At 36.2% G+C, this 26,935-nt stretch overlaps 1 protein-coding gene across 1 annotated transcript; it reads left to right on the top strand.

The window, feature by feature from the left end:
- Positions 1-2,664: 2,664 nt before the first annotated feature.
- Positions 2,665-25,568, top strand: LOC100370066 (ras-related protein Rab-8A-like). The gene is made up of 8 exons (XM_002735464.4): positions 2,665-2,839; positions 6,311-6,371; positions 11,527-11,587; positions 14,787-14,864; positions 15,397-15,486; positions 18,311-18,376; positions 18,797-18,847; positions 25,369-25,568. Exons 1-8 carry the CDS (start codon positions 2,716-2,718, stop codon positions 25,462-25,464), a joined length of 627 nt encoding a protein of 208 aa, XP_002735510.1. The 5' UTR covers positions 2,665-2,715; the 3' UTR covers positions 25,465-25,568.
- Positions 25,569-26,935: the final 1,367 nt, after the last annotated feature.

Consider the following 26,935-nt stretch of genomic DNA (forward strand, 5'->3'; position numbering starts at 1 on the left):
ATACGACAATAATTGAAACAAAATTGTTTGAGACATTAAATATCCCATAGTATGTGCTATATTGGTGTGTACTAGTAACATTGAAGCTCATTGCGTGAAATAATACTTTGCGTCTAACGAACTTTTATATTAAAGCGCGGTGGTCGTCGCGCAGCGCGTGTTCGAATTTCATGTAAATAAACAATGTATTTTACACGCGTTGTATACGTCGCTATGAGTCCCATATCGAACAGGACGCGGCACGACGACTGCCGCCCTTTAATTGTTCGAAGAAACTGACATGAATTTGGGATCGTAAACTGCGATACAGCATACACGATTTCATTGTTCAGATTCTCTGCATATTTACGATCATGGTAAGACGAAAATCACAGCAATTCGTTCGGGATGAAGCCAAGCGTTTTTCTTGATAAGTAGATGCCAATTTCAACCGCCAGCACGGCTTAGTACGCGGCGATAGTATTGTAGTGACCGTGTACTGTGATAGCGACTGTACAGGCGCATACGTACGTATCATGTCGTTGACTCGATATCATAAATGTTGGAACAAAAATTCTGCACCTGAAAAACAAAATCGAATAACAAAAATTACTCTTTATTTAATCGAACTTAAAAATATTTTCTTAACAAAAACACATTGGTATTATTGACAATTTGCATCGATATTGTAGTAATTCCCGCACTTCAATCATTTATATCTGCAAGTTTTTGCAATATTCAGTGCAAAACCCTGGCATGGCTTTTTCATTTGACCTTTGGCGGCGCAGTTCCACTGCCGGATAAGTTGAGAAGTCTGAAGCAAATTCGGCTACAACTTGGAATCTTATTTATTTATTTATTTATTTATTTATTTATTTATTTATTTATTTATTTATTTATTTATTTATTTATTTATTTATTTATTTATTTATTTATTTATTTATTTATTTATTTATTTATTTATTTATTTATTTATTTATTTATTTATTTATGTATTTACACTAACAAGGGAATTTTTCATAAGAGTTAGAATACTGCTAGCGATAAAAAATAAAAAAAAATAATAAAAATTACAGTATCAAACACTGCAAACCTACTTTGCCTAAAAACGGCTTCCTTGATACTGTTGAGTTTAATGTCTAATGTATTGTGTAATGTATTATATAACATGGAAAAAGTGAGTTTGTAGCAAAGTTCACTCTGTCGGCAGGTTGATAAAAAGTTAGGATCTCTCTGGTTGAACGTGTTGGGATGTGTGAATAATAAATAACTGACAATCGTAGACCACAGTCACAGATAATTGGTCAATGTACACACGCGTGTTCGCTAAAATCTATAATTTAAATAGTTTTGTCAGCTTTACCAGAATATGACTTATTAGTTGATTTTTTCACAAATGTTTATTTTAGGGCAACAAGAACCAAAATACACTGTACATATATGTGTTGGCGGACATTTCACAGTCCGAGTCTGACTCTTTAAACCAAGGCGCTGCCAGTCTCAGACAACTAATAAATGTATTATAATTGTAGCGTCTGAGATTAGCTGTTTGAGAGGGATCCGAACTTGAAGATCTAAACAAATTAAATCAGTACTACTGTATTATACCTTTGTTCTCATTTTTTTAACTACTACACTAAACTTTTCATTTATAACATAATCCATGATTAACGCCCACTACCCACGACTATTTGTTGGGTTTCTTAAACCATTAGCCGATTTACTGCCATGCATGCGATATATAATACACACACATATATATATAAATTTTGAGATATATCCTTGTCATAGAAAACAATGGTAAAGCGCTCTAAAAAACAACACATGCTACTTTATTGAACGATTTACTCCGAACTGAGTATAGTGATTTTCTTCATCGTTGTAATATACATGTATATAAAAAAAAGATAATATTTTTACTTTTACATAGCGTTTTACCTTGAAAACAACAGCCATGCCTCCATGAAACGGAGTGTGGTCAGTGCAGAACACGATTATCTTTATAAGTGTATGCAATGTATTTACCGGTATATTAGACATCTATCATGATCATGTCTACTTCTTTTCACCAAATCTTCCAGTCCCCCCCCCAATAACCAACGGGGCCGCCCCCTTATTTTAAGAATGTTCAATCTTCGGTGTATGCGCTGCGCCATACCTCTCAGGCAATGTGAGGGAAACATAGCGAGGTCACCGGGACCTAGTTAGCTCTGTGTACAGGTCTGCGAATGTGAAGGTACTCGTTTTCATCGGAACTCCGTATTGATTGCATTGTACAGCACAAAACGCGGCGCATCGTGATTATGGGTGGTTGCCAAACGATAGTGTACGTATGGTGTTTAGGAAAAACAAAACAAAATAAGGACATACTTTTTCTAAAAAGATAAACGCGAAAAGGGTTATTTTTCAATTTCCATGTCTTTTGAGCATCTCCCGGCGATCCAGTGGACCAATATGTACCACTTCATAAATGGCGCTCAGAATTTGGTGGAATTCCTTCGCAAATAGAGTTTGCTTTTGATGTTTCTGTACCTGGAATTGTTCATTTTTTGCAAATGTTTGTACGCATTTAGAGTTTTTAAAAAACAAACAAAAAACAAGCCATTGATTAAGCATGGGGACCCAATTACTGTCGTTTGCGATCAGCGGTCGGGAAGCACCGAGTTAGCAATGACGTCATACGCCGCCTACAATTTATGCAAATGAGGGTGTTTCCCTGACAGACGCACAGACAAAATGGCGAAAACCTATGATTTTCTTTTCAAACTGCTTCTCATAGGTGACTCTGGTGTTGGAAAAACTTGTGTACTTTTTAGATTCTCAGAAGACGCATTTAATTCGACATTTATATCAACAATAGGTGAGTGAAATTTTAACGTTCTGTGTGTCTGGTAAGTTCAGTAAATTGACATTTCACGAAACTAAATCCCGGACGACACACGATGCAGGCGTTGGTGACCGTGTTTCCGATTGTTTTGAAATGAACTTTTGAACGGCAGTCTCCAGGAATGTGAATAGACCAACGCTGTCTGGTTAAAAAACGAACATTTTAACGAAAGTTTGTCGTCTACGTGTCGTTATCTGTCGATTTAAATTCGTGTCAGAAATGCCATTACCGACCATGGTCAATGTTGTGTCCTCGAAGCCAACAACAATAGACGAGGCGTTTTGCAGATGTTTTTGTTCCGCATTCATTTCCGTGTATTCTTTTGTGTCACTCTGTTTTTTTATTTTTTGAAATAAGAACACATCACCCACGTATGCACGATATACTAGTACTTCTATTTTTGAACTTTTGCTGTATTGTTGGCAAAATTGTGTTAGAGCAGTTTTAACAGATCGATTATTCCGGCTGTGGCCGGCCACGTTACTGCCAAAGAACTATGTGTAGTCCAAGTATAGAGTAAACACAATTTACCGACTCATATCCAGGGGCGCTGGATATTCATTCCATTTTTACACATAACATTCTACGCTAACAAAGGATACATAAAAACTAAATATAATATTTCCTCCATCGTTCCCAATGTATTCTCATGCGTAATCTTCAATGTTTAATTTCACATAATATTAATAATAATATTTCTTATATTTTAGTTTTCTTATTTTTTGTTGTTGTTGCTACTTTTAGATGTTTTTTGTTGTTGTTATATTGTGTTATCTTAGTTCATGTAACTTAATTTCTTTTTGTCTATCAAAAGTTTTTTATCCATAAGTCTTTGAGTGAAATGTATTTTTTTTTTCTATTTGGTGCAGCTCCTAGTTTACATAGTGAGCCCCTGTTACAAAAGGGAAGCAATAAATAAATAAATAAATATTAATATCTTTTTTGCAATGGCAAAATGATGTGAGTGAATAATAAAGTGTAAATAAATGGAAATAACAAATAAACAACAACAAACACTGGCTCCTATTGATGTGTCCACGCACCTCCGGTGGGCTGGGTTTGTCAATTGATTTGCCCTAAATTCGCGCATGACAAACATTGAAATCATATTTATAAAAACATATATCTAAATACTACAATAATCAAAGAAACCAGTTAAACAGTGTTGCAATATGAGGAATACATTATATATGTATTATCAATTGTCTCACCTTTAATATTTGCGGAAAGTTTTATGACTACATAAGTATGTAAAAAAACTTTATTAACTTGTTAACTGAAAAAGAAATGTCACATTAACTTTACAATATTAATAAAGAATTCTATATAAAATGTGTATCTGTATGTAACAATATAAAAGTATGCGATTATTATTATTGTATTTTTTGAACTGAGGCAGCTATTAGAGTGCTTTTAATGCTCTCCTCCTTTTTTGTGAAGCAGATTATGAACATATTTTGGTAACTCAATTACCGTAGTATTTTCCTTGGGTGGTAAGTCGGTGTCAAAATGTTGTCAACAGATATCATCAGCAAGTAAAAATTCCATCCCCTTGGGGTGAGTGTTAGGAATGAATAAAAATAATAAGTATATAATATGTTTGCCTTGTCATAGCAAAATGTCACAGAGCAGTTCGTAGATTCATTCGTGATTGAGCTTTCACCATGCAGGATACTGTGTTTGATTGATGATCAAAGATTGTATATCAAAAAGTAAATATTCTATGTGAAGTATTTTCCAAATGCACATCATTATCTTGAGTTTTTCTCTGTGTAGTCATTTTGAATTTTAACTTTTGTAGAATTATTTCACTCAAGTTATAAATAATAAAGTCTATACTGTAGAATACTTTATTTTCGCTTGGAATTTATTTTCGCTATTTTCGCTGAAGGGATGATTCCGTGAAAATAAAATCCAGCGAATATATTTTTTTCCTTTATTTCACATTAATCTCATTAAAAATCAGTGAAAATAAATTCCAAGCAAAACGCCCAAAAAGCCTTTTCAGCGAAAATTAATTCCAGCGAAAATAAAGTATTCCACAGTAAACAGTTTAAATACATCAGGTTTCTACACTATAATGCGTCATTGCAGTAACTTTCTGAAGTTTCATATTTGATTTTGGCCAAGTTTCTCAAATTGAAAAGGCTTTCGACTGAGTTTTGCTGACGATACAACTTTAACTTCAGCAGTAGGAAGTAAAGTTTGCTGGCTTTCCTGTCATGTGATGTATGTGCATACCCATTTACCATAGAAAGTTCAAATAGTCATGGATAGATAGAAAATTAAGGTAATAATAATAATCGCTGATACGCTATCAATGTTCACAGGGCTACACACGAATGGCTTGTATTTATCACAATTATTTACAGAAAGTTCAAATAGTCATGGATAGATAGAAAATTAAGGTAATAATAATAATCGCTGATACGCTATCAATGTTCACAGGGCTACACACGAATGGCTTGTATTTATCACAATTATTTACAGAAAGTTCAAATAGTCATGGATAGATAGAAAATTAACGTAATAATAATAAAAATAATTTCTGATACACAATCAATGTTCACAGGGCTACACAGCAATCATTTGTACTTATCACTATTCACAGTCCACCCCAAACCCCACTTGCTTAAAATTTTCTCAATTTGAGACATTATGTCTTGATAGAATTAAGTAATATTTAAAACAAAACATTTATAAAATCCAACCGAATATACCTTTTTTCTTATATTTTACATTCATCTTGTAAAAAATCAGTGAAAATAAATTCCCTACAAAACGTCCACAAAGTCTTTTCAGTGGAAATTAATTCCAGCTAAAATAAAGTCTTTTACAGTAATTCACATTTGGACTGAATACTCAAAATTAAGTTATATGGTGATTAGAAAGTAAGCAAAAGTAGCCAACCAGCTGCAGTACAGTTCAGCTGTAACTTAACTTCCAAGGTCGTCATCAGCTGGCATTATCCTATCAGTAAAACGTACAATTTTCAAAATGAGATAATATGGAACATATTTAAACAGATTACACTATTTAGATATGTGACAGTTTTAAAAGCAAACTAAGATAGCTACAAGCCAACTAAAAGTTTGTTATAAAAGTTTTACTTCAACTGTGCTATGCCATTAAATGTTTTAAAAAAGCACCTTTTACTGGTGGAACAATCACACACATTTATAATCCTTCAACTTGTCTAATTGAAAAACAACATTCAGTTTTAAAATCACTTATTTAAGGCGTGTATACAAATTCTTTTGATGCTTACAGTATCATATATGCCTGCTCAGAGGTCTGATAGGTAAGATCTGATTTCATCACCACGGTGATTTAAGAGTAATGTGGTGGGACTAGGCTTAATAGTAATTGGATATTTAGTATAGGGTATACTCCTATTGTTCTTGTAACCATGGTGATCACAACTGTATGTTTTGTGTCTTACAGGTATTGATTTCAAAATAAGGACGATAGAATTAGATGGAAAGAAAATTAAATTACAAATATGGTAAGTTGTTACTGGTACTATCAAAATTCAAATTCAAATTATAATATTGGAACATTTTCAAATGATATCATTGTACACTGCACTCATTTATTATATTCAACTTATAGTACAGTCCAAGTGTAACTCAACTTCTAAGCTGACTATCAGCTAGTTTTGTCTTTTTCATAAATTATTATAATTTATAAAGTTTTTAAGACCCTTATTCTTTGTAATGTTTACCTATGTTACTAGTATGGGACAGATTACTTTGCAGAATTTAAATATGTGTTGGTTTTGAAAGCAAGCAGCTTTGAGGCAGCTTAAACCTGGCTAAATGTTAAATTTCCCTCTAACTATAATGTGTTAGTGTGGCAATTTGTGCCAGTTCTGTGTTTTTGTTGTTGTACTTACATGCAGGATGATATTCAATGTAAAGTAGAGAATGTTTACTTAGTATACACAATTAGGCCACACTGATTTAATTTTATGAATGACATCCTCTGGAGACCCCAAATCTAATGCGAGAGGGCGAAAAAAAAAAAAAAAAACCTGCCAAAAAAAAAATGTTGCTAAAACCACAGGACTATGGAGCTGATATAAAAATTACGAATTGAACTACAGAACACAGTGTATCATAAAAACAACAATAAATAAATAAATACTAAATAAAGAAAAACTTACTGTGTTGTATTGAAAAAAAAATGAATTAAAAATGAACAATAAGTTTGTCAACAGCAACCTGGAAATTAACTTCTTTGACATTCAAACTACAGCTTTTAAAGTGACACTTCAGATAGACTAAGTGCAGACACAAATGCTCTAGAACTACTTCAACTATGTAACAAATTACAAAAGGCTCGATATTGAAAAAAAAAAAAAACACCAACAAAAATTTGGATGCAGAAAATTATGTACATGTATCTTAATGAAAATTTGTCCTATGATCAAAATATTACTGACTGTGTGTGCAAGCAAATTATCCAAATCAGAAAATGAAAAAAAAAATCGGACCTTGGCCGAGGAGCTTCCTCTGCTTTCGTTGCAGTTTTGTCGGCTTCAATGCGGACAAAGCAACCGAACTGACTTGTCGCCTGACTGACTTTTAGGCCACCATACACCTCCACTCCTCTCCCATTTCTCTCATCATTGCAGAAGAAACGTGGGACAGCCACTCTGGACAATATGTCCTTAAACTTGTCTGGGCGGAACTCACTTGCCGCTACCAATCTCTCGTATAGCAGTATAAACGTCACATTTCCCTGGCCTACGTCAATTGCGTACCAGTCTACAAAAATCCCTCTGTTTTTTCTCTGAACTTTTATGTTCACATATTTTGGTGGTGTGGTCGCCATGTTGGAATTCCCGGCAACGCAATAAGCATGTGCAGAAGATCATTTACGACAAAATTGGTATGTTTTGAGGTAGTCCAAAACAAGTTTTGCGACAATAAGAGTCGGCAAGTTCTGGACAGAAAACCAATTCGTGAAAACTCGTCGTCGGAGATTTTTTTTGTTGAAAACAGGCAAAAACTAATGTGCGCGTGGATGTCATCCATTAAATTAAATCGGTGTGGCCTTACTGTAAAATACTTTATTTTAGCTGGAATTAATTTTGGCTGAAAAGATTTTTTGGGTGTTTTGAATGGAATTTATTTTCACTGATATTTGACAAGTTGAATGTAAAATATAGGGAAAAAGGTATATTCGCTGGATTTTATTTTCACTGAATCATTCCTTCAGCGAAAATAGCAAAAATTAATTCCAAGGGAAAATAAAGTATTGTACAGTAGTGGCTGAGTCAACTCAACACAACTGATGGAGTAGACACAGTGTTCATTCATCATCAAATCCAGTTATTCTCTCACAAGAGGTCACAGTGAAAAATTACTGATGCCTGATCGTGTTGAATATCATTATGTCAGCAAACCTTGACTGCTTTCTGTAGGCATGTGTTAAAGGGTAGCAGTCGTCGCGCTGCACATGTGCAACATTTGTGTTGATAAACATTGATTTTTCCACAATCCACTCTGCTCTTCTAATGGAAATCACAATTATGACCTGTGCGTGACTTGCACTAATTACCACCGGTGACTTCTTCGATACCTTCCAATCACCTACAAATACCTAATGAAAGCTTGGAAACGTCTCAATTTGTACTCGTTGGTCTATGTAACAGTCAAAGTTGCCATCTTTGTTTATATGAGACACATATATTTTGTGCATGCATGGCGCGACAACTACTGCTCTTTAATGAAAGTCTTTGTAATCTAGAACTGAGTAAAAATGTCTTCAGTCAACTAATCCAAAAAGACAGAAACTTGACCAGTCACCTGCTCGAGTTATTTTAAAGCAAACATTAATCACCACTGGCAAAGCTTTTGTTGTAAAGAATTACTAGTATAACATGTTACAATTTGTTGATATCATGGCCTTCATAAAAACAAAGTTTGTAGGACACCAGAAACTTTTTCATTGTTAATAACTTGTGGGATTTTCACTGACTCTTGATATTAGTGAAATTCATCTTTCGTGAAATTGAATCAGTATTTTACAGTAAGTACAGTATTTAATGGTCAAATATTTTTTTTTAAATTCAGACATGATGCAAAGATTGTTGTTTCGATATGATTATAAAATATTCCATGGCCAATGCTTAGTCATGTGATAGCACAAGGTGTATAACCTTTGACCTCAGATTGGATTGTGAGAACACTTTCACCAGACATGTAAATCGTGTTATGGTTGACTGTGTTTTCAGTATAGCTACATTGTATCAATCTCCTTAGATTGTTGTAGTGACAAGTTGAACCCTAATCCTGTCTCTTAGAAAGTTACCTAAAGTATCCGAAGCGTGAATGAAAAATATTTTGTCTGACACCTGTGAATGTAATATTTGCAAAGTTCAGCTCTCCTCCACCTGACCCGACCCCCACCTCTTAGATTTCAAATGGAAAACCCCTAAAAACCTACAGATTTTTTTTTCTGCTGTTACATAACATGTACAATATTTCATGATTTTCACTCAAATTTCAAAAAATGTTCTCGCAAAATTAAAATTAATAACATAATTTTTCGTTATGCATTGACATTAAATAGAGGAGTACTACCAAATGAAGGCTGGGTAAAATAATAGATTAATTTTAAGGATTATTAAGGCTTTAATTTCAGAATTGATAGAACACGAATCTTCAAGGCAAAATTTGATAAAATTGTGTTTCGATAATTGTTTATCGAACAACTGTATTTTTCAAAGGGCACCAAGGAAAACTTTCAGGGCATTGATGCAATTGCCTTTGATGCCCCCATGTAAGGAAAGAATGTATACGTATGTTTCATTCAATAGCTATGTCTGAAGGAAAACCACAGAGTCTGCTAGACATGTTTCTCTACACTTAGAAATGTTTGATTTTGTTGTTTATAATTTCTTGGGATGTAAATTATATTGTGTCAGGGTACCCACGTGATGTCATAAACAGTAACTGAAAGTACGGTAGTTGACATCATTATGTCAAGTTATTCACGGGTATTCAACCTGACAAATGTGGGACAACAAATTTATCAAAATTTTTGGTTTCAAAAGTGTTGTTATCGATTTAAACATACAAGTCATTAACTTTTCAGATTTTTTTACCCAGTGTAAAACAAGAAATTTATCATAAAATGCTAATTCTTGAAAAATAATTAGTATTACACCAAAATTTCTCATAATAAAAACTGTTATTATACATCATACCGTTTATTCACCCTAAGTATATATAGATAGATAGATAGAATTTTTTATTTGTAAAGTCCAAAAATAACAATAACAAAACAAAACATTCAGAACAACAAAAACTTACAGTATTAAAACATATCAAGAATATAGAAAATAAATTTTGCAAAAATGCTAAGAATGAAAAAATCATTACTTGAAACAATAATAGCAAATAATTCATCCATGCTAAAATCTTCCAGCTTTGGGGCATAGATGTATAAAGCTGCAAGGAATCTAGATCTTTGTTCTTTGATTTGACAATTATTACAATATAAAATGTAATGTTTCTCATCCCCTACTTCATTGCATTCATGGAGATTACATAGCCTGTTTTCCTTCAAAATGCCTTTATGTCTACCGGATTCAATGGGAAGAAAATGTGCAGAAGTTCTAAATTTAGTATAAGCTATTCTATGATTTTTATTTTTAATTTTTTCCAAATAATGTTCAAATTCAAAATTTTCTTTAGCACACCTGTAAATGTATATGTAACTTAATGAAAATGACATTTTACCATAAAAATTAATTATGCTATGCTTATATAGATGTTTTATCTATTTTGTGTGAAAAGTGGTTTGGCAACCAATTGTTTTTACCCGGGATTTGTAAACAACGCTATGAGATAAAACCTTCGAAAAGTCCAGAAAATCTGTTTTGATGGTAGTTTATCTCTTTAATGGAGTTGTCAGGCTGGTTATTATATTTGATGTGGGTGATTTGAATCAGCAATCATCAGGTTATTTTAGTGAGCTGAATTGCTGATAACCAGTGTTCCCTCTAAGCCTTATTTTCGCTGAATTTTCTCAGATTCAATTGTAGTTTCTCAGTGAAATTTTGTCTTTTGAGAAACTTTCCATGCATTTTGTATGCAGAAAAAAACATTTCAAAGGGAAAATGGGCAAATTTTCACAGTATTTTCAAGATTCAAAAAAATTAAAAGGAACTGTGCTGACCTTACCACATACACATACACATAACTTTCAATGAGTCACCTTCAGTCTGGTCTGAGTGCATCTTTACATTCAGTTAGTGTTCACTTAGCTTAGCTTGCTTTCAAAACTGAGCATAGTAACCCACCTATATATTGACCACATGTATATATAAAATATTGATATTACTGGTAGCTGACCCCCTAACTGTATATATATAATATTGATATTAGCTGACCCCCTAACTGTATATTTTAAATATTGATGTTACCTGACCCTCTGACTGTATATTTCAAATATTTACATTAGCTGACCACCAAACTGTATATTTAAAATATTGATATTAGCTGACCCCCTAACTGTATATTTTAAATATTGATGTTACCTGACCCTCTGACTGTATATTTCAAATATTTACATTAGCTGACCACCAAACTGTATATTTAAAATATTGATATTAGCTGACTCTCTATCTTGGTGTATTTGAATTACAGGGACACAGCAGGACAGGAGAGATTCCGTACTATTACCACAGCGTACTACAGGGGTGCTATGGTAAGTCTTTATTCTAATAATATAAGGTTATTGTGAAAATACTGCAAAGTATGCACAGTACAGTGTGAGTAATGGTGTATCTATCATACTTTGTGGTATTCTCATAATAATTTTATTATTATTATACATCTGTCACTATAACGCCATAAGTTACAGCGTGCCGTAATTTTGCTGTATTTTACAGGGTATTTTCATCCTACCATATTAGGAAATACGAATATGGAATGATTACTCACGTAAGCGTCCTCCTATAATAAAAACAAAACATGGCTGCCACCAGAGTTTCACCGGACTCCATGCAAAGAATTTCGCTGATTCTGTTCTGAACATTTGAATTTCGACATTTCCTCAGACAGTACGCCGTGCATCGACCTCCGGTGCGCATCGGTCGATACTCCAGCTGTACTGTCCAGTGTTCTCCCCAAAGCGTTTTAGCGTAGCGGGGCCGCTACTCCATTATTTATGCCGCTACTCTGAGAGATTGCCCGCTACTCTGTGGCATTTCCTGTTACTCTTTCTTTTAGCTTGTTAATACACGTGCGAATCTGTTAGTCAGCGTCATCAGCGTCCGTACTGTGAGCCAAATCAGGTGTGAATGGAAACATGTCAGTGATTACGCAAAGACAATGGACTAATACAGCTTCGTACTTCGACAATAAACACTTTCGCCCTATTTAATTGGGGTAATAGCGAGTATTTTCTCAGTAGCATATTTGGCTGGAAGAAGCAACGATGTCAAACAGCAGAAATATTACGTTGTGGTTCCGCGTAGAACGCCCTGCTGGGCCCCTGGTTGCGAGCGATAAACCCACCAGCAACGCGGTCACCGGTACCCCTGTCGGCAGTGGTACTAAACGTGTCCAAGATGATGTTACAACGAAAAGTGCAAAAAAATAAACTCTAGATTTGATGCACAATGGACAACAAAATATACGTGGCTGAGAGAAACATCCGATGGCAAAGGTAAAAAAAGTATTTATTTGTAGCGTTTTACTTGGAAGCGAGTTTTGACCTAGTTTAGTAAATTTTTGTATGGCTTCATTTTTTGCCGATCGTCGAAACATTTTTTTGGAAACGACCTTCTTTCTGGAAGTTCAAAAATTGTTGGCTACGATTTATCAAAGTAACTAATACTAGTATTGTGTTTTGAAATAGTTGGGTAAAGTTTATCGTGGCAATTTTTAAGTTTAGCGACTTTTCAAAATGGCGGCAATTTGTTTATTTTCGTGTTGATCGTAACGATATTTTTTAAATACAAGTATTGATTCGCTCCTATTTCTTATCTTTTAGGAATGCTGTGACACATATGTGGAAAATTCAACTTAAAAACATCCAGAAATAGTTCTTTGGTATGGAATTCTATGCCATGTATAACTATTACGAAATATGCTATCGATAAACACGCACACTCGGAGATGCACAAGAAGGCCATGTCATTTAATAGAAGTGGGAAGCAAAGAAAATCACGGCGTTCTCAAAAGCTGCAGATCACTGGGCTTCCATGAAAGTCCGAAGAATCAACATTACATAGAAATCACACAGCAGCAGATTCATTTAATCTTCTACATAAATTTGTTAAAAAATAAAGACACATTTTCATCCATGCAAGCCTGTCATTATTGTTTTCTTTATCTTCAGACAAATGCTAATGATATGTAAATTATATGCAAATTAGCCGCCACTCTGATACATTTTTCTGGGGAGAACACTGCTGTCTTCATGCATACTTTGAGGTATTCTCGTAATAACCTTATATTATTGTACATCTTCCAATCAAAGTACTTGGTGTAGGATACCCAGAACTTACAGGCTATGAACTTCCTTCAACTTGGTAATTGTTCCATACATGTATTTGGAATTTGCATGCATTAAAATGGTAGGATGCAGAAAGTGCGTTCAATACCACACAATTATGGTACTCTGTAACTTATGGTGATACAGTGACAGATACTGTGAAATACTTTATTTTCGCTTGGAATTAATTGTTTTTATTTTTCCTATATTTCACATTCCTTGTCAAAAATCAGTGAAAATAAATTCCATACAAAACACCCAAAAACACTTTAATTCCAGCTAAAATAAAGTATTTTACAGGATATGTTATTTATCGTTATCATCTTATTTTCTGGTAGCTGTCTTCGTCGGTTCACGGCTAATAAGAAATTTGCCATGCCAGTGTAGTAAACTGTAGTAGGAATCGTTTTAATTTGTTATGTCACTTGGTACATCTCTAATGGTAAATGGTTTTTCTAAACTCATCTAAATTGCGTTCTTTGATATTATTTCCCTGACTGTTTCTGTATTGTTTTGACTTTTTAAAACATACTCGACCGCGTTAGCAACCCAGGCTACTCAACTCATAAAATCGGGATTTACCTGAGATTTTATGAACTAAGAAGACATAATATTTGTTATGGACTGGATACAGTTTTAGCGGCCCGAGGTTGTGGGACGGGAGTGCCCAAGCTTGTGAGGGTGAATAAGCTATACGCCCTAGTGCAGCAATAGCCGTATCCAGTCCGTAAATGTTTTATCATATACATAATGTACCTTATAGGTGTACTTACAATTTTACCACGACGTAATTTAGAATGATGCATTTTGTTTTGATTGATGAAAGCTGAACGCCCTGACGAGGATGCATGAGTTGCGCCCTCTGCAGTGTTCCAAACCCAACACACCCTGACAGAGAGATGTAGTTTTTCACTTCCCCCGACGATTTTGTGTCAGTACCAATCAAATCGCAGGTGTGTCAGATAGTGACAGCCATCAAAGAATAACCATTCACGGCAGAGTTCATTTGTTCGTTGACATAAAGTGTGATGAGGTGCTGGCAAATTTTCGCCTAATATTTATCATCTTGTTGAAAACAGTCTGTGACTTTTGCCGTCAATGCAAATATGGCTTTGATTGACGGTGTTACCATGACCACCAAAATGAATATTCATTGAAACTCATTGCAAGAAGGCGTGAACTTTGCGAATTGGCAGTATTGATCGTGCCGACGAGACATACACTATTCTAACAGGCGTTAGTGAAGTCTGATGCCGTTCGGCCGGCGAGGGCGCCACACACGCCTACATGTCAGTCTAGAATTTGGCTTGAACCTCCCTAAATGAAATACCTTTTTGAACTTGTGTCATCATTGGCATTCAAATGTTCATGTTATTAATAGTAGATTTTGTTTGTATGATTTCAGGGCATCATGCTTGTTTATGACATCACAAATGAGAAATCTTTTGATAACATCAAGAAGTGGATCAGAAACATTGAAGAGGTGAGTAACAGCTACAAGTGCATAAATCACACCAAAGTAACAGACTCCCTCTAGAGGTCACATTGAGAGAATTGCTCACTGTCCCATTCCTCCATTGTATTACCATATATCATGGATTTTAAGATTCCTAAAAATGTTAACTATGAGTTAAATTTGTGATACATGGTGCATTGGCTCAGACCTGAACTGTGCCATTTACTGATTAAATTAAAAAACGAGAAAGTCTGGTGGTAAAAAGGTTTTTAATACCAGTCTTTGTTGCCTAATTCATTCTGCAAGTTTTTCATATATTCTTCAATATTTCTGGAAACAAACCCTAATTTTGAAGCCAACAGACAAAATTTGAGTAAATTTTCTGTTTTTACTCAAAAAATTTGGCTATTTTTGTTCCAATTTTCTGAAGGAAAGTACAGACTATAGATGGGACTATTTTGTGAATTTCTGCATAAATTACGGTTGTGGTATCATTGCTTTAAAGTTGTATTGTTGAATCGGTATTCATGGCTCTTGATGTTGATTGTTTTTTTTATAGCATGCATCGGCAGATGTGGAGAAGATGATACTAGGAAATAAATGTGACATGGAAGACAGGAGAACAGTGACTAAGGAAAGGGGAGAACAGGTCAGTTATTGGACTGCTTTTTTTTTTTAAATAGTTTTTTTGTGCCAGGCGACAGTTCCGGACTTTTTTGTATGTGCATATTAAAAGTGCTAGTGCTGACACATAGTGCATTCTTTCCACAGAAGTCATACTCATGTTTGGGACTACATGACAGGGCTGTGTGGCCTACTCTCTATCAAATGACAATTTAATGCACTACCCTGGCGTCAACCAGGCTCGGTCGAACACAAGTACCTGTGGACCTTAACCAAGGTTCCCTCAAAGTCGCATTCGTTAGTGAATGAATCTCGGCCAGTGGAATTGGCCTTCCCATTGAGTCTGTGGCACACTCACCCAGGGTATGGGTCGACCCTTTGATGTTCAGCCTAATGTAGGATTCAAACTTGGGTCTACGGGTCATGACTGCTAAATAGTTACCATATTTGCTCTGTTAGGAGCACATCTCCATGATATTTTTGTGTGTACACCTATAGCAGATGATCATCTCACAGTGTTCACATGTACTGCCAGTTTATTAGTTTTGTCGTTTTCATATAAATTTAAGCCTAAATATAAGTCAAACCATTGATCCAAGAAGAAAAATTAAAGGTAGATTAAATTTTAGAGAACTTAAAAAAACACAATTCTGTGATCTGTTGAGATTTCAGATGCTAATAAGTTATGCAAATCTGTTAAATAATCAGGTGGTCAGATTTACTGTGTATGAGTTTTTTCAGTACTGCTCAACAGCACTTGTTCTATCAATTAAAGCCTATAGTGGTGTTGAATCATAGATCTAAGACAAATCTGACCTAAATAAACCCAAATAAAACACAATTCTGTGATCAGACACAGTTTTAGAAGCCAATAAATGATGAAAATCTGCTAAATTAGGTACTGTAAAATGACTAATTTTCACTGGGTTTAAATTTCACTGATTTACAATTTCAGGCATATTCAGTAGGTTTAAATTCACGGTTTTATCATTTAGATAATGTGTTCCATGCTAAATTTTACATACTCACTGGGTTTTAATTTAGCACATTTTCCAGTCAGGGAAAATAATTAACCCTTTTACAGTGGTTGAATTTTTAGGTGGTGAAGTATTTTTGACTCCCGTGTGCGAAGCACAAAAGGGAGTCTTTGCAGTTACCCTGTCTGTCTGTATGTATGTATGTATGTATGTATGTATGTATGTATGTCACTTTTTTTGTTCCACCGTTATCTCAAAAACCACTAATCAAATTTTGGTGAAACTTGGTACATAGATGCTCTGGGATAATGTGCAGAGTTGATTAGGTTTTGGTAAAAATTCATGAATATTAATTACCTAATTTGCATGATAATTAGCTGATTTTTAGCTGTTCCATGACTGTTCCACTGATGTCTGAAGAACCACTCATTGGATTTTGATGAAACTTGGCACATGGATGCTCTGAACTAGTGCGCAGATTTGATTAGTTTTGGGTAAAAACCTGTTTATATTAATTACCTAATTTGCATAATGATTAATCAATTTCCGGCTTTGAATTCCACTGATATCTCAAGTCCTAATCATCACATTTCAATTAAACTTACAAAGATGTCATATGACACTGCCCAGACCTGATAGTTTTTAGGGTAATATCAGTACATATTAATTACCTAATTTGCATAATTAATTAATTTTCAGCTTTTGATATTTCGAGTAGTAATGATCACATTTCAATGAAACTTGGTACATAGTTACTTGAGGACTATGCAGAGACCTAATCAGTTTTTGGGTAAATATTTGTGCATATTAATCACCTTATTAGCTTAATTAGTTAATTTTCAGCTTTTCACCTGATACAAATGTATCTCAGGTACTAGTCATCACATTTCAATGAGACTTGCGACATGCAGAGACCTGATTAATTTTGGGATAAATAATTGTGCATATTAATTACCTAATTTGCATAATTAGTTAATTTTTTGCTGTTTGATGGCTGTTGCACTGATGTCTAAAAAACCACTCATTGGATTTTAATGAAACTTTTAAAGAGTACCCATCACATTTCAATGAACCTAGGACTATACACCATATTAGTTTTTGGTAAATATTTATGCTTCTTAATCACCTAATTAACATAATTAATTAATACTGATATCTCAAGTATTGATCATCACATTTGAATAAAACTAGGTACATAAATGCTCTAGGACAATAGACAGCCTGATTAATTTTGGGTTAAAATCTGTTTATATTAATTCTCTAATTAGCATAATAATTAATAATTTTTTGGTTCTAATCACATTTCAATGAAACTTGGTACATTGTGCAGATCTTATTAGTTTTACACTTAAATCTGTTCATATTAGTTACCTTATTTGCATAATTAGTTTTCTGCGTTTCCATCAATATCTCAAGTTCAAGTAATTTTTAATTAATTTTTAATGTGTCTCCAATACTCTCAGCACACGGGAGTTCTTTCCAAGCTTTCTTTGATATGGTTATCCTACTATCATGTGATGAATTATTGTTGCATACTGTAAAATAATTTATTTTAGCTGGAATAAATTTTTGCTGAAAAGACGTTTTGGGTGTTTTGTATGGAATTTATTTTCACTGATGAGTTGAATGTAAAATATAGGAAAAAAGGTATATTCACTGCATATTATTTTCACTGAATCATTCCTTCAGCGAAAATAGCGAAAATTAATTCCAAGTGAAAATAAAGTATTTCACAGTAGTATTGTATTTTATACATCGACCGCAATGTGGTCGTAATAATAAACTTGCAACATACCTAAGATTTAGTGTTTTCTGGTCATTAAGACATTATTATATATGTATATATAACTAATGTTAATATTTCTTTGACAGCTTGCAATTGAATATGGTATTAAGTTTATGGAGACAAGTGCCAAAGCTAGTGTCAATGTAGAGGAGGTAAGTACATCACATCATAAGTGGATTACCTACTAGTACCAATAACAAAATGTTTTAAAAGATTTGTCATATTATGAATGAATATACAGTACATTCCAATCATAACTTAACTTTCAAGCTGGCCTTCCCTTTTATAAAAACTTTTTAAGTGAGTAACATTGTCATCAATAGTTTCAACTTATTCTTCGTAGTATTTACCTATTTGAAATTCGCATTTCCTAATATGGTAGGATGAAAAAAATACCGCAAAATTACAGCATGCTGTGACTTATGGGGTTACGGTGACAGATGTATAATAATACAATATGTTACATCTTTAGAAATACAAGTTTCAGTATGTTGCAATAATATTTTATGAAAAACAAGAAAGGAAAAAGAAGATAAGTTTATTTATGTTTACGTATGTTTTGTTGATTGCAGGCATTTATTACACTAGCTAGAGATATCAAAGGAAAGATGGACAAGAAAATGGTATGTTATTTTATCACGACTTATTTAGAACCACAGTGTGATGTGAGACAGGGCAGATTAAAAAACCATATCACCACACTGTTACCATATCACCACGCTGTTACCATATCACCACACTGTTACCATATCACCACACTGTTACCATATCACCACACTGTTACCATATCACCACACTGTTACCATATCACCACGCTGTTACCATATCACCACACTGTTACCATATCACCACACTGTTACCATATCACCACACTGTTACCATATCACCACACTGTTACCATATCACCACACTTACCATATCACCACGCTGTTACCATATCACCACACTGTTACCATATCACCACACTGTTACCATATCACCACACTGTTACCATATCACCACACTGTTACCATATCACCACACTGTTACCATATCACCACACTGTTACCATATCACCACACTGTTACCATATCACCACGCTGTTATCATATCACCACACTGTTACCATATCACCACACTGTTACCATATCACCACACTGTTACCATATCACCACACTGTTACCATATCACCACGCTGTTACCATATCACCACGCTGTTACCATATCACCACACTGTTACCATATCACCACGCTGTTACCATATCACCACACTGTTACCATATCACCACGCTGTTACCATATCACCACGCTGTTACCATATCACCACACTGTTACCATATCACCACGCTGTTACCATATCACCACGCTGTTACCATATCACCACGCTGTTACCATATCACCACACTGTTACCATATCACCACACTGTTACCATATCACCACACTGTTACCATATCACCACACTGTTACCATATCACCACACTGTTACCATATCACCACACTGTTATCATATCACCACACTGTTATCATATCACCACACTGTTATCATATCACCACGCTGTTACCATATCACCACACTGTTACCATATCACCACACTGTTATATCACCACACTGTTACCATATCACCACACTGTTATATCACCACACTGTTACCATATCACCACACTGTTACCATATCACCACACTGTTACCATATCACCACACTGTTACCATATCACCACGCTGTTACCCTATCATCACGCTGTTACCATATCACCACGCTGTTATCATATCACCACACTGTTACCATATCACCACACTGTTACCATATCACCACACTGTTATCATATCATCGCACTGTTATCATATCACCGCACTGTTACCATATCACCACACTGTTACCATATCACCACACTCTTACCATATCACCACACTGTTATCATAGCACCACACTGTTATCATATCACCACACTGTTACCATATCACCACACTGTTACCACATCAATACGCTGTTACCATATCACCACACTGTTACCATATCACCACACTGTTACCATATCACCACACTGTTATCATATCACCACACTGTTACCATATCAATACGCTGTTACCATATCACCACACTGTTACCATATCAATACGCTGTTACCATATCACCACACTGTTACCATATCACCACACTGTTACCATATCACCACACTGTTACCATATCAATACGCTGTTACCATATCACCACACTGTTACCATATCAATACGCTGTTACCATATCACCACACTGTTACCATATCCAGGGTTCTCCCCAGGGCTTTTTAGCGCCGAGGTCCGCGGCGCTATACCTTGGGACCTCGGCGCTATGTGTTCCCACCTCGGCGCTTGATTTCATATTTGAAATACCAATATCAGATGTGAAAAAGCTTTGTTCGCCACGCCGGTCGGCCCTGACCGTCACTCAAAATTAGTGACTACCACGGAAATGCTTCCGACGAGGACTATTGTCTGATTGTTGGTATAATTACGTACCGACCGACACGCATCCTGCCAGTCGTGGATTATAATTTATAAACAATAGACCTAGTCGCACGATGCGTAGCGGCTAGTCAAATTTGTGGAATTAGCACCTCTTTGTTTGTAAGTAAATACTTTCTGCGATAGACACAGTCTTTAGATTGAAAGCTAAAATTATTTCAAAATCAATTCCACCTCGATATAACATCACGATCAGTTCACGCTACTCAAGAAAAAAACAATGTGTTTATTGCGTGATTTGGTAAAATACATTTGAACTGTTATCATAGACTGTCGACAGTCCCTCTGGCCTTACGTGTGTGTGTTTTTTTTATTAATATTAATATTAATCAAACGCCGTAGGCGTTTGCGAAATGCCGAAGGCATTTCAAGCGAGGGCCGTAAGGCCCGAGAGACTGTTATAGCCTGCAGGACTGGCCTTGATATTAATTATGCATGCATCTCGATGACGTAGTAATAATTTGCATATGGGCGGAGTTAAACTGTTATGCAAAGGTCAAATCGCGGGGTTTTTTTATGTCACGCATGACTTTGATCGTCTCGCCGAGTATAGATCGCTTTCTGCCAAGTATCATCCAGAACTACAAGTTGCGAACGCGAGTTATCTAATTTTAAACAAAGGAAGAGTGCGTTGGTGTCTCATGATGTACGACAACATTTCGCCCAGTAAAACTCCGACGAAAGTAGTGAGTAAATTGTGCATTTCCCCCCGATCCAAGGAGCTAATTTGTATTCTATGCGGAAGAGAATTCTCTGGTAAAAAGGATGCAGAATGTCGGCGAAAGTTATTTAAAGGCTCGTCGAAAACCGTCGTATGTAACAACATTGAGGTGGTGATAGGAGAGGAAATTGACCGACATCTGAACACTGATGTTTCTTGCCGATCTTGTGCTGATAAGGTGCAGACTGAACGAAGTTTATAAACTATTGCGTCGTCTGGTGGCTCAATTTTTTTTACTTCCTGTTGACCTGGGACTGCGTGACTTGTGATTGGTTAGCATTTTTATGACATCACTCTGCCTGTCAATCATGATGGTACGCTACAGGAGAATTTCTCTACAGTGGCGAGTGGTGGCGCAGCAGGCTATAACAGTCTCTCGGGCCTTACGGCCCTCGCTTGAAATGCCTTCGGCATTTCGCAAACGCCTATGGCGTTTGATTAATATTAATAATAAAAAAACACACACACACACACGTAAGGCCAGAGGGACTGTCGACAGTCCACTGTTATCATTGCGAATCATGTGAAAACTCTTCTTTCAAGACCTAATTTACCTTTTAAAAATTGCAAATCACCTCTTTCGAAAGCTGTCATGCAGTTTTCAATTGAAATCGTTATGCCAACACATCGTGCTACGACATCGCTTTACTTCCGCAATGTAATTTTTATGATCACTACCATTCGGAAAACGCATTACCATGCGGCATTACCATGCGGCATTTTGATTGGTTAATGGAATTCTTGATCCATCGGGTCAAAGGACACATGCTAATGTTTCACAAACATCATGGCGGGTCTGTTTTTTTTTACCGAAGCGATCAAGTGATCAAAAATAATCGCTCCCGATAAAAATAAGTCGGATTTTACTTACATTTCATATCAAAAAAAAAAAGAAGTAAAATTTGTTGAGGAATTATTGCTATAACTGGTGTATAACATGGCCAAGTAAGTTATGTCACGTCGTAACTTTGATGATCGTTTTGAAGCTTTATTTGTTCGCTCATTACTGTAATTGTAAACGTTTTAGAAGTTGATGGTACGAATAATAAATTACAACAATACGTCAATTAATTACGTGATCGATTTTTTGAAAGAGAATGTTTTTGGAGTGAATAAAATTATGAGATTCGTGAACATAAATCTGGCTTAACGTTTTGAATGAGTTTCCTTCAACGTTTTACAAAACAATTAAATTGCAACAATAATGTATTTGTGTTTATTTTTAGTCTGTAGCATTTGTATTTCGAGAATGTTTCAAACTCTTCTAAATTGTGAAACATAATGTGTTGATTCCATTAAAAAAAATATTTGCCCTGTGACTGAGCTCACTAATATTCATAATTGTAAATAAGTTCTGTTAATCAATGAAGGAAAGATATGTAAATGATATGCAAATTATTATGCAAATTAGCCCCGGCGCTATGCATTTTTTCTGGGGAGAACCCTGCATATCACCACGCTGTTACCATATCAATACGCTGTTACCATATCACCACACTGTTACCATATCACCACGCTGTTACCATATCACCACACTGTTACCATATCACCACGCTGTTACCATATCACCACACTTATCATATCACCACGCTGTTACCATATCACCACACTGTTACCATATCACCACACTGTTACCATATCACCACGCTGTTACCATATCACCACACTGTTACCATATCACCACGCTGTTACCATATCACCACACTGTTACCATATCACCACACTGTTACCATATCACCACACTGTTACCATATCACCACGCTGTTACCATATCACCACGCTGTTACCATATCACCACACTGTTACCATATCACCACACTTACCATATCACCACACTGTTACCATATCACCACACTGTTACCATATCACCACGCTGTTACCATATCACCACGCTGTTACCATATCACCACGCTGTTACCATATCACCACACTGTTACCATATCACCACACTGTTACCATATCACCACACTGTTACCATATCACCACGCTGTTACCATATCACCACGCTGTCACCATATCACCACGCTGTTACCATATCACCACGCTGTTACCATATCACCACACTGTTATCATATCACCACGCTGTTATCATATCACCACGCTGTTACCATATCACCACACTTACCATATCACCACGCTGTTACCATATCACCACGCTGTTACCATATCACCACGCTGTTACCATATCACCACGCTGTTACCATATCACCACGCTGTTACCATATCACCACACTGTTACCATATCACCACACTGTTACCATATCACCACGCTGTTACCATATCACCACGCTGTTACCATATCACCACGCTGTTACCATATCACCACGCTGTTACCATATCACCACGCTGTTACCATATCACCACGCTGTTACCATATCACCACGCTGTTACCATATCACCACGCTGTTACTATATCACCACGCTGTTACCATATCACCACGCTGTTACCATATCACCACGCTGTTACCATATCACCACGCTGTTACCATATCACCACGCTGTTACCATATCACCACGCTGTTACCATATCACCACGCTGTTACCATATCACCACGCTGTTACCATATCACCACGCTGTTACCATATCACCACGCTGTTACCATATCACCACGCTGTTACCATATCACCACGCTGTTACCATATCACCACGCTGTTACCATATCACCACGCTGTTACATATCACCACGCTGTTACCATATCACCACGCTGTTATCATATCACCACGCTGTTATATCACCACGCTGTTACCATATCACCACGCTGTTACCATATCACCACGCTGTTACCATATCACCACGCTGTTACCATATCACCACGCTGTTACCATATCACCACGCTGTCACCATATCACCACGCTGTCACCATATCACCACGCTGTCACCATATCACCACGCTGTTACCATATCACCACGCTGTTACCATATCACCACGCTGTTACCATATCACCACGCTGTTACCATATCACCACGCTGTTACCATATCACCACGCTGTTACCATGTCACCACGCTGTTACCATGTCACCACGCTGTTACCATGTCACCACGCCGTTACCATATCACCACGCTGTTACCATATCACCACGCTGTTACCATATCACCACACTGTTACCATATCACCACGCTGTTACCATGTCACCACGCTGTTACCATGTCACCACGCTGTTACCATATCACCACGCTGTTATCATATCACCACGCTGTTATCATATCACCACGCTGTTATCATATCACCACGCTGTTACCATATCACCATATATATCATATGAAGTCTCCTCATATTGTACTTCTATTTCACTCTTCTTTTGATAAAACTTCCCAAAACTGTCAAGAATTTGTAGCACTTTGCATTGTGGGAAAATCACTGTTTAGCAATGCTGTTTTCACACAGTGTGGCATCTTGAATTTTCAAGGTGAATGTTCCGGCGAAGCACTCCACTATCACCTTGAAGTATTTCATTAGGACTATGTGACAATGCCCTCACAGTTTAGAATCAGTTTACCAACAACCAATCATATTGTTTCTTTCTTCAATGCGCTTGGCCAAGCTATCAAAATCTTTGCGGTGGAGCTAAGTCACAAAGACGCTCCACGTTGCTATTTAAGACTAGCACCACTCTATTATGTATTTTTATGAGCTCTGCACGAGCTGCTGTGAAACACCTAACGAAGAACCGGTGAAAATATTTTAAATCGAGAAAATTTAAATTTAAATATTTTGCATATGTAGGGGTAATCTTGTTACGCTGTTCAGGGGGGTGTCAACAACCATCCACGGTTATGAATAGAATTACCACACGGTGTTTAGAGGGAGGAATGTCCAAACGGTCCAACATCGTGCAGGGGGACGATGACAGAGTAGTGACCAGAGCTTTAAGTTTTCTGCACTTTACATGTTACTACTGTAGTGTCGCTGATAGTTTGTGTTATTTATCTCTTACAGGAATCAAGCCCAAATCCCAGGAACCAAGGCGTCAAGGTCGTTGACACGCAGTCAAAGAAATCATCCGGTTTCTCATGGAAATGTAATATCCTGTAACTTCCAGTCCCTCTAAATACAACCTGCTCACCCCTGTAACATGAGTAGTTAATGAAAAGTCCAAATGAAAAATTAAAACTGGGTTTTCTCATCTGTAATATAAAGACATTCATTTTTGGTGGGAGAAAGGGGAGGGATATTTTTTCTATACATTTATACAAGCTGATTTTTGGTGGGAAAGGGGTATTCTTTTAATTAGAACAGTTTTTTATAGAAGCGTGGCTTGGCAGTCAGATTGGAAGGCTGGTCATATTTAACTGTAATATTGGGTTATTGTAATTACTTTAATGAAAGCGCATTTTCTGTATAGGTCATATAAACCTCCATTTGTATTTGTTGTAAGACGAATTGTTAAAAGATCACTTATTTTGACAATAGAAACACCTCTGTAGTTTATGTCAGTGCATGTGCTACTGTACGGTATTGGTACTTGGAAGCAGTGTGAACACGAATATATGCACATTACCGGTATAGACCCCTTCATAAGTCGAGCGCCCTCAAACACTTCCTGTTTCAGAGGAACTGAAAGAGGCCAGTATGTATAGAAACCCCATTGTCTCCATAGACAGACACATCAGCTATCCAGAAAGTACTGTTTTAAAGCTAAGAAACACTATGAATTTTGAGTTTGTTTTTATTTTGACCCGAAATTCATATTGTTTCTTACATTTAAAACAGTACTTCCTGGATAGCTGATGTGTCTGTCTATGGAGACAGTTGGCTGGTTCCCGCCTCAAGTGTCATGGCGTACCAAGCCACAAGAGGCCGGTAACTAGTAACGGTTCCGGCATTCTGATTGGTTCACCACTTTCTCGTTGCTTGTTCCATTTCCCCTAGTTACCTGACGTCAGCGCTTACGCTCGTGGCCGTTTACTTTCGAAAGTGGGGCGAATAAAAAAAACTGTTTTTTTTTTTATAAATTTGCATAGAACATATCAAATCTAAGCAGGCAGTATGTATGAGCATGGCTTTATTGTAGTATTACAGACACGTTTACGTAGAACGGAACTTGGAATGTTTTCAAATTACGTCACCCAGTCGCGTTCCTTCCGGCCGGAAAACCGGCCCAAATGGAACAATATGGCGATTACTAGTTACCTGCGTCCTACCTGCCATTCGCAAAGGACGCCGGAACCAGCGAATGGAGACAGTGGAGTTTCTATACCTACTAGCCTCTCTTTCAGTTCTTCTGAAACAGGAAGTGTTTGAGGGCGCTCGATTTATGAAAGTGACCTATTGCTTAATTTGTGTAGAACCCATAGCTTTAAAGACAAATTGTGTAGGAAACAAAGCAAACTTTTTTTTTGTAAATTTCCTTTCACCATGTAATACTGTGAAATGACTAATTTTCACTGAGTTTAAATTGCGCTGATTTACCATTTCAGGCATATTCAGTGGGTTTTAAATTCACGGTTTTATTATTTAGATAATGTGTTCTATGCTAAATTTTACATATTCACTTGGTTTTAAT

This window comes from Saccoglossus kowalevskii, chromosome 20 (genome assembly GCF_978046115.1).
Source record: "Saccoglossus kowalevskii chromosome 20, keSacKowa6.1, whole genome shotgun sequence".
NCBI lineage: Eukaryota > Metazoa > Hemichordata > Enteropneusta > Harrimaniidae > Saccoglossus > Saccoglossus kowalevskii.

Bases quoted from the DNA above. Each gene is read 5' to 3' on its own strand.
- LOC100370066 (XM_002735464.4), top strand. From the start codon at position 2,716: ATGGCGAAAACCTATGATTTTCTTTTCAAACTGCTTCTCATAGGTGAC. The intron at 11,588-14,786 runs GTAAGTCTTTAT...GTATGATTTCAG, and splicing joins CGTACTACAGGGGTGCTATG to GGCATCATGCTTGTTTATGA. The intron at 15,487-18,310 runs GTCAGTTATTGG...TTTCTTTGACAG, and splicing joins CTAAGGAAAGGGGAGAACAG to CTTGCAATTGAATATGGTAT.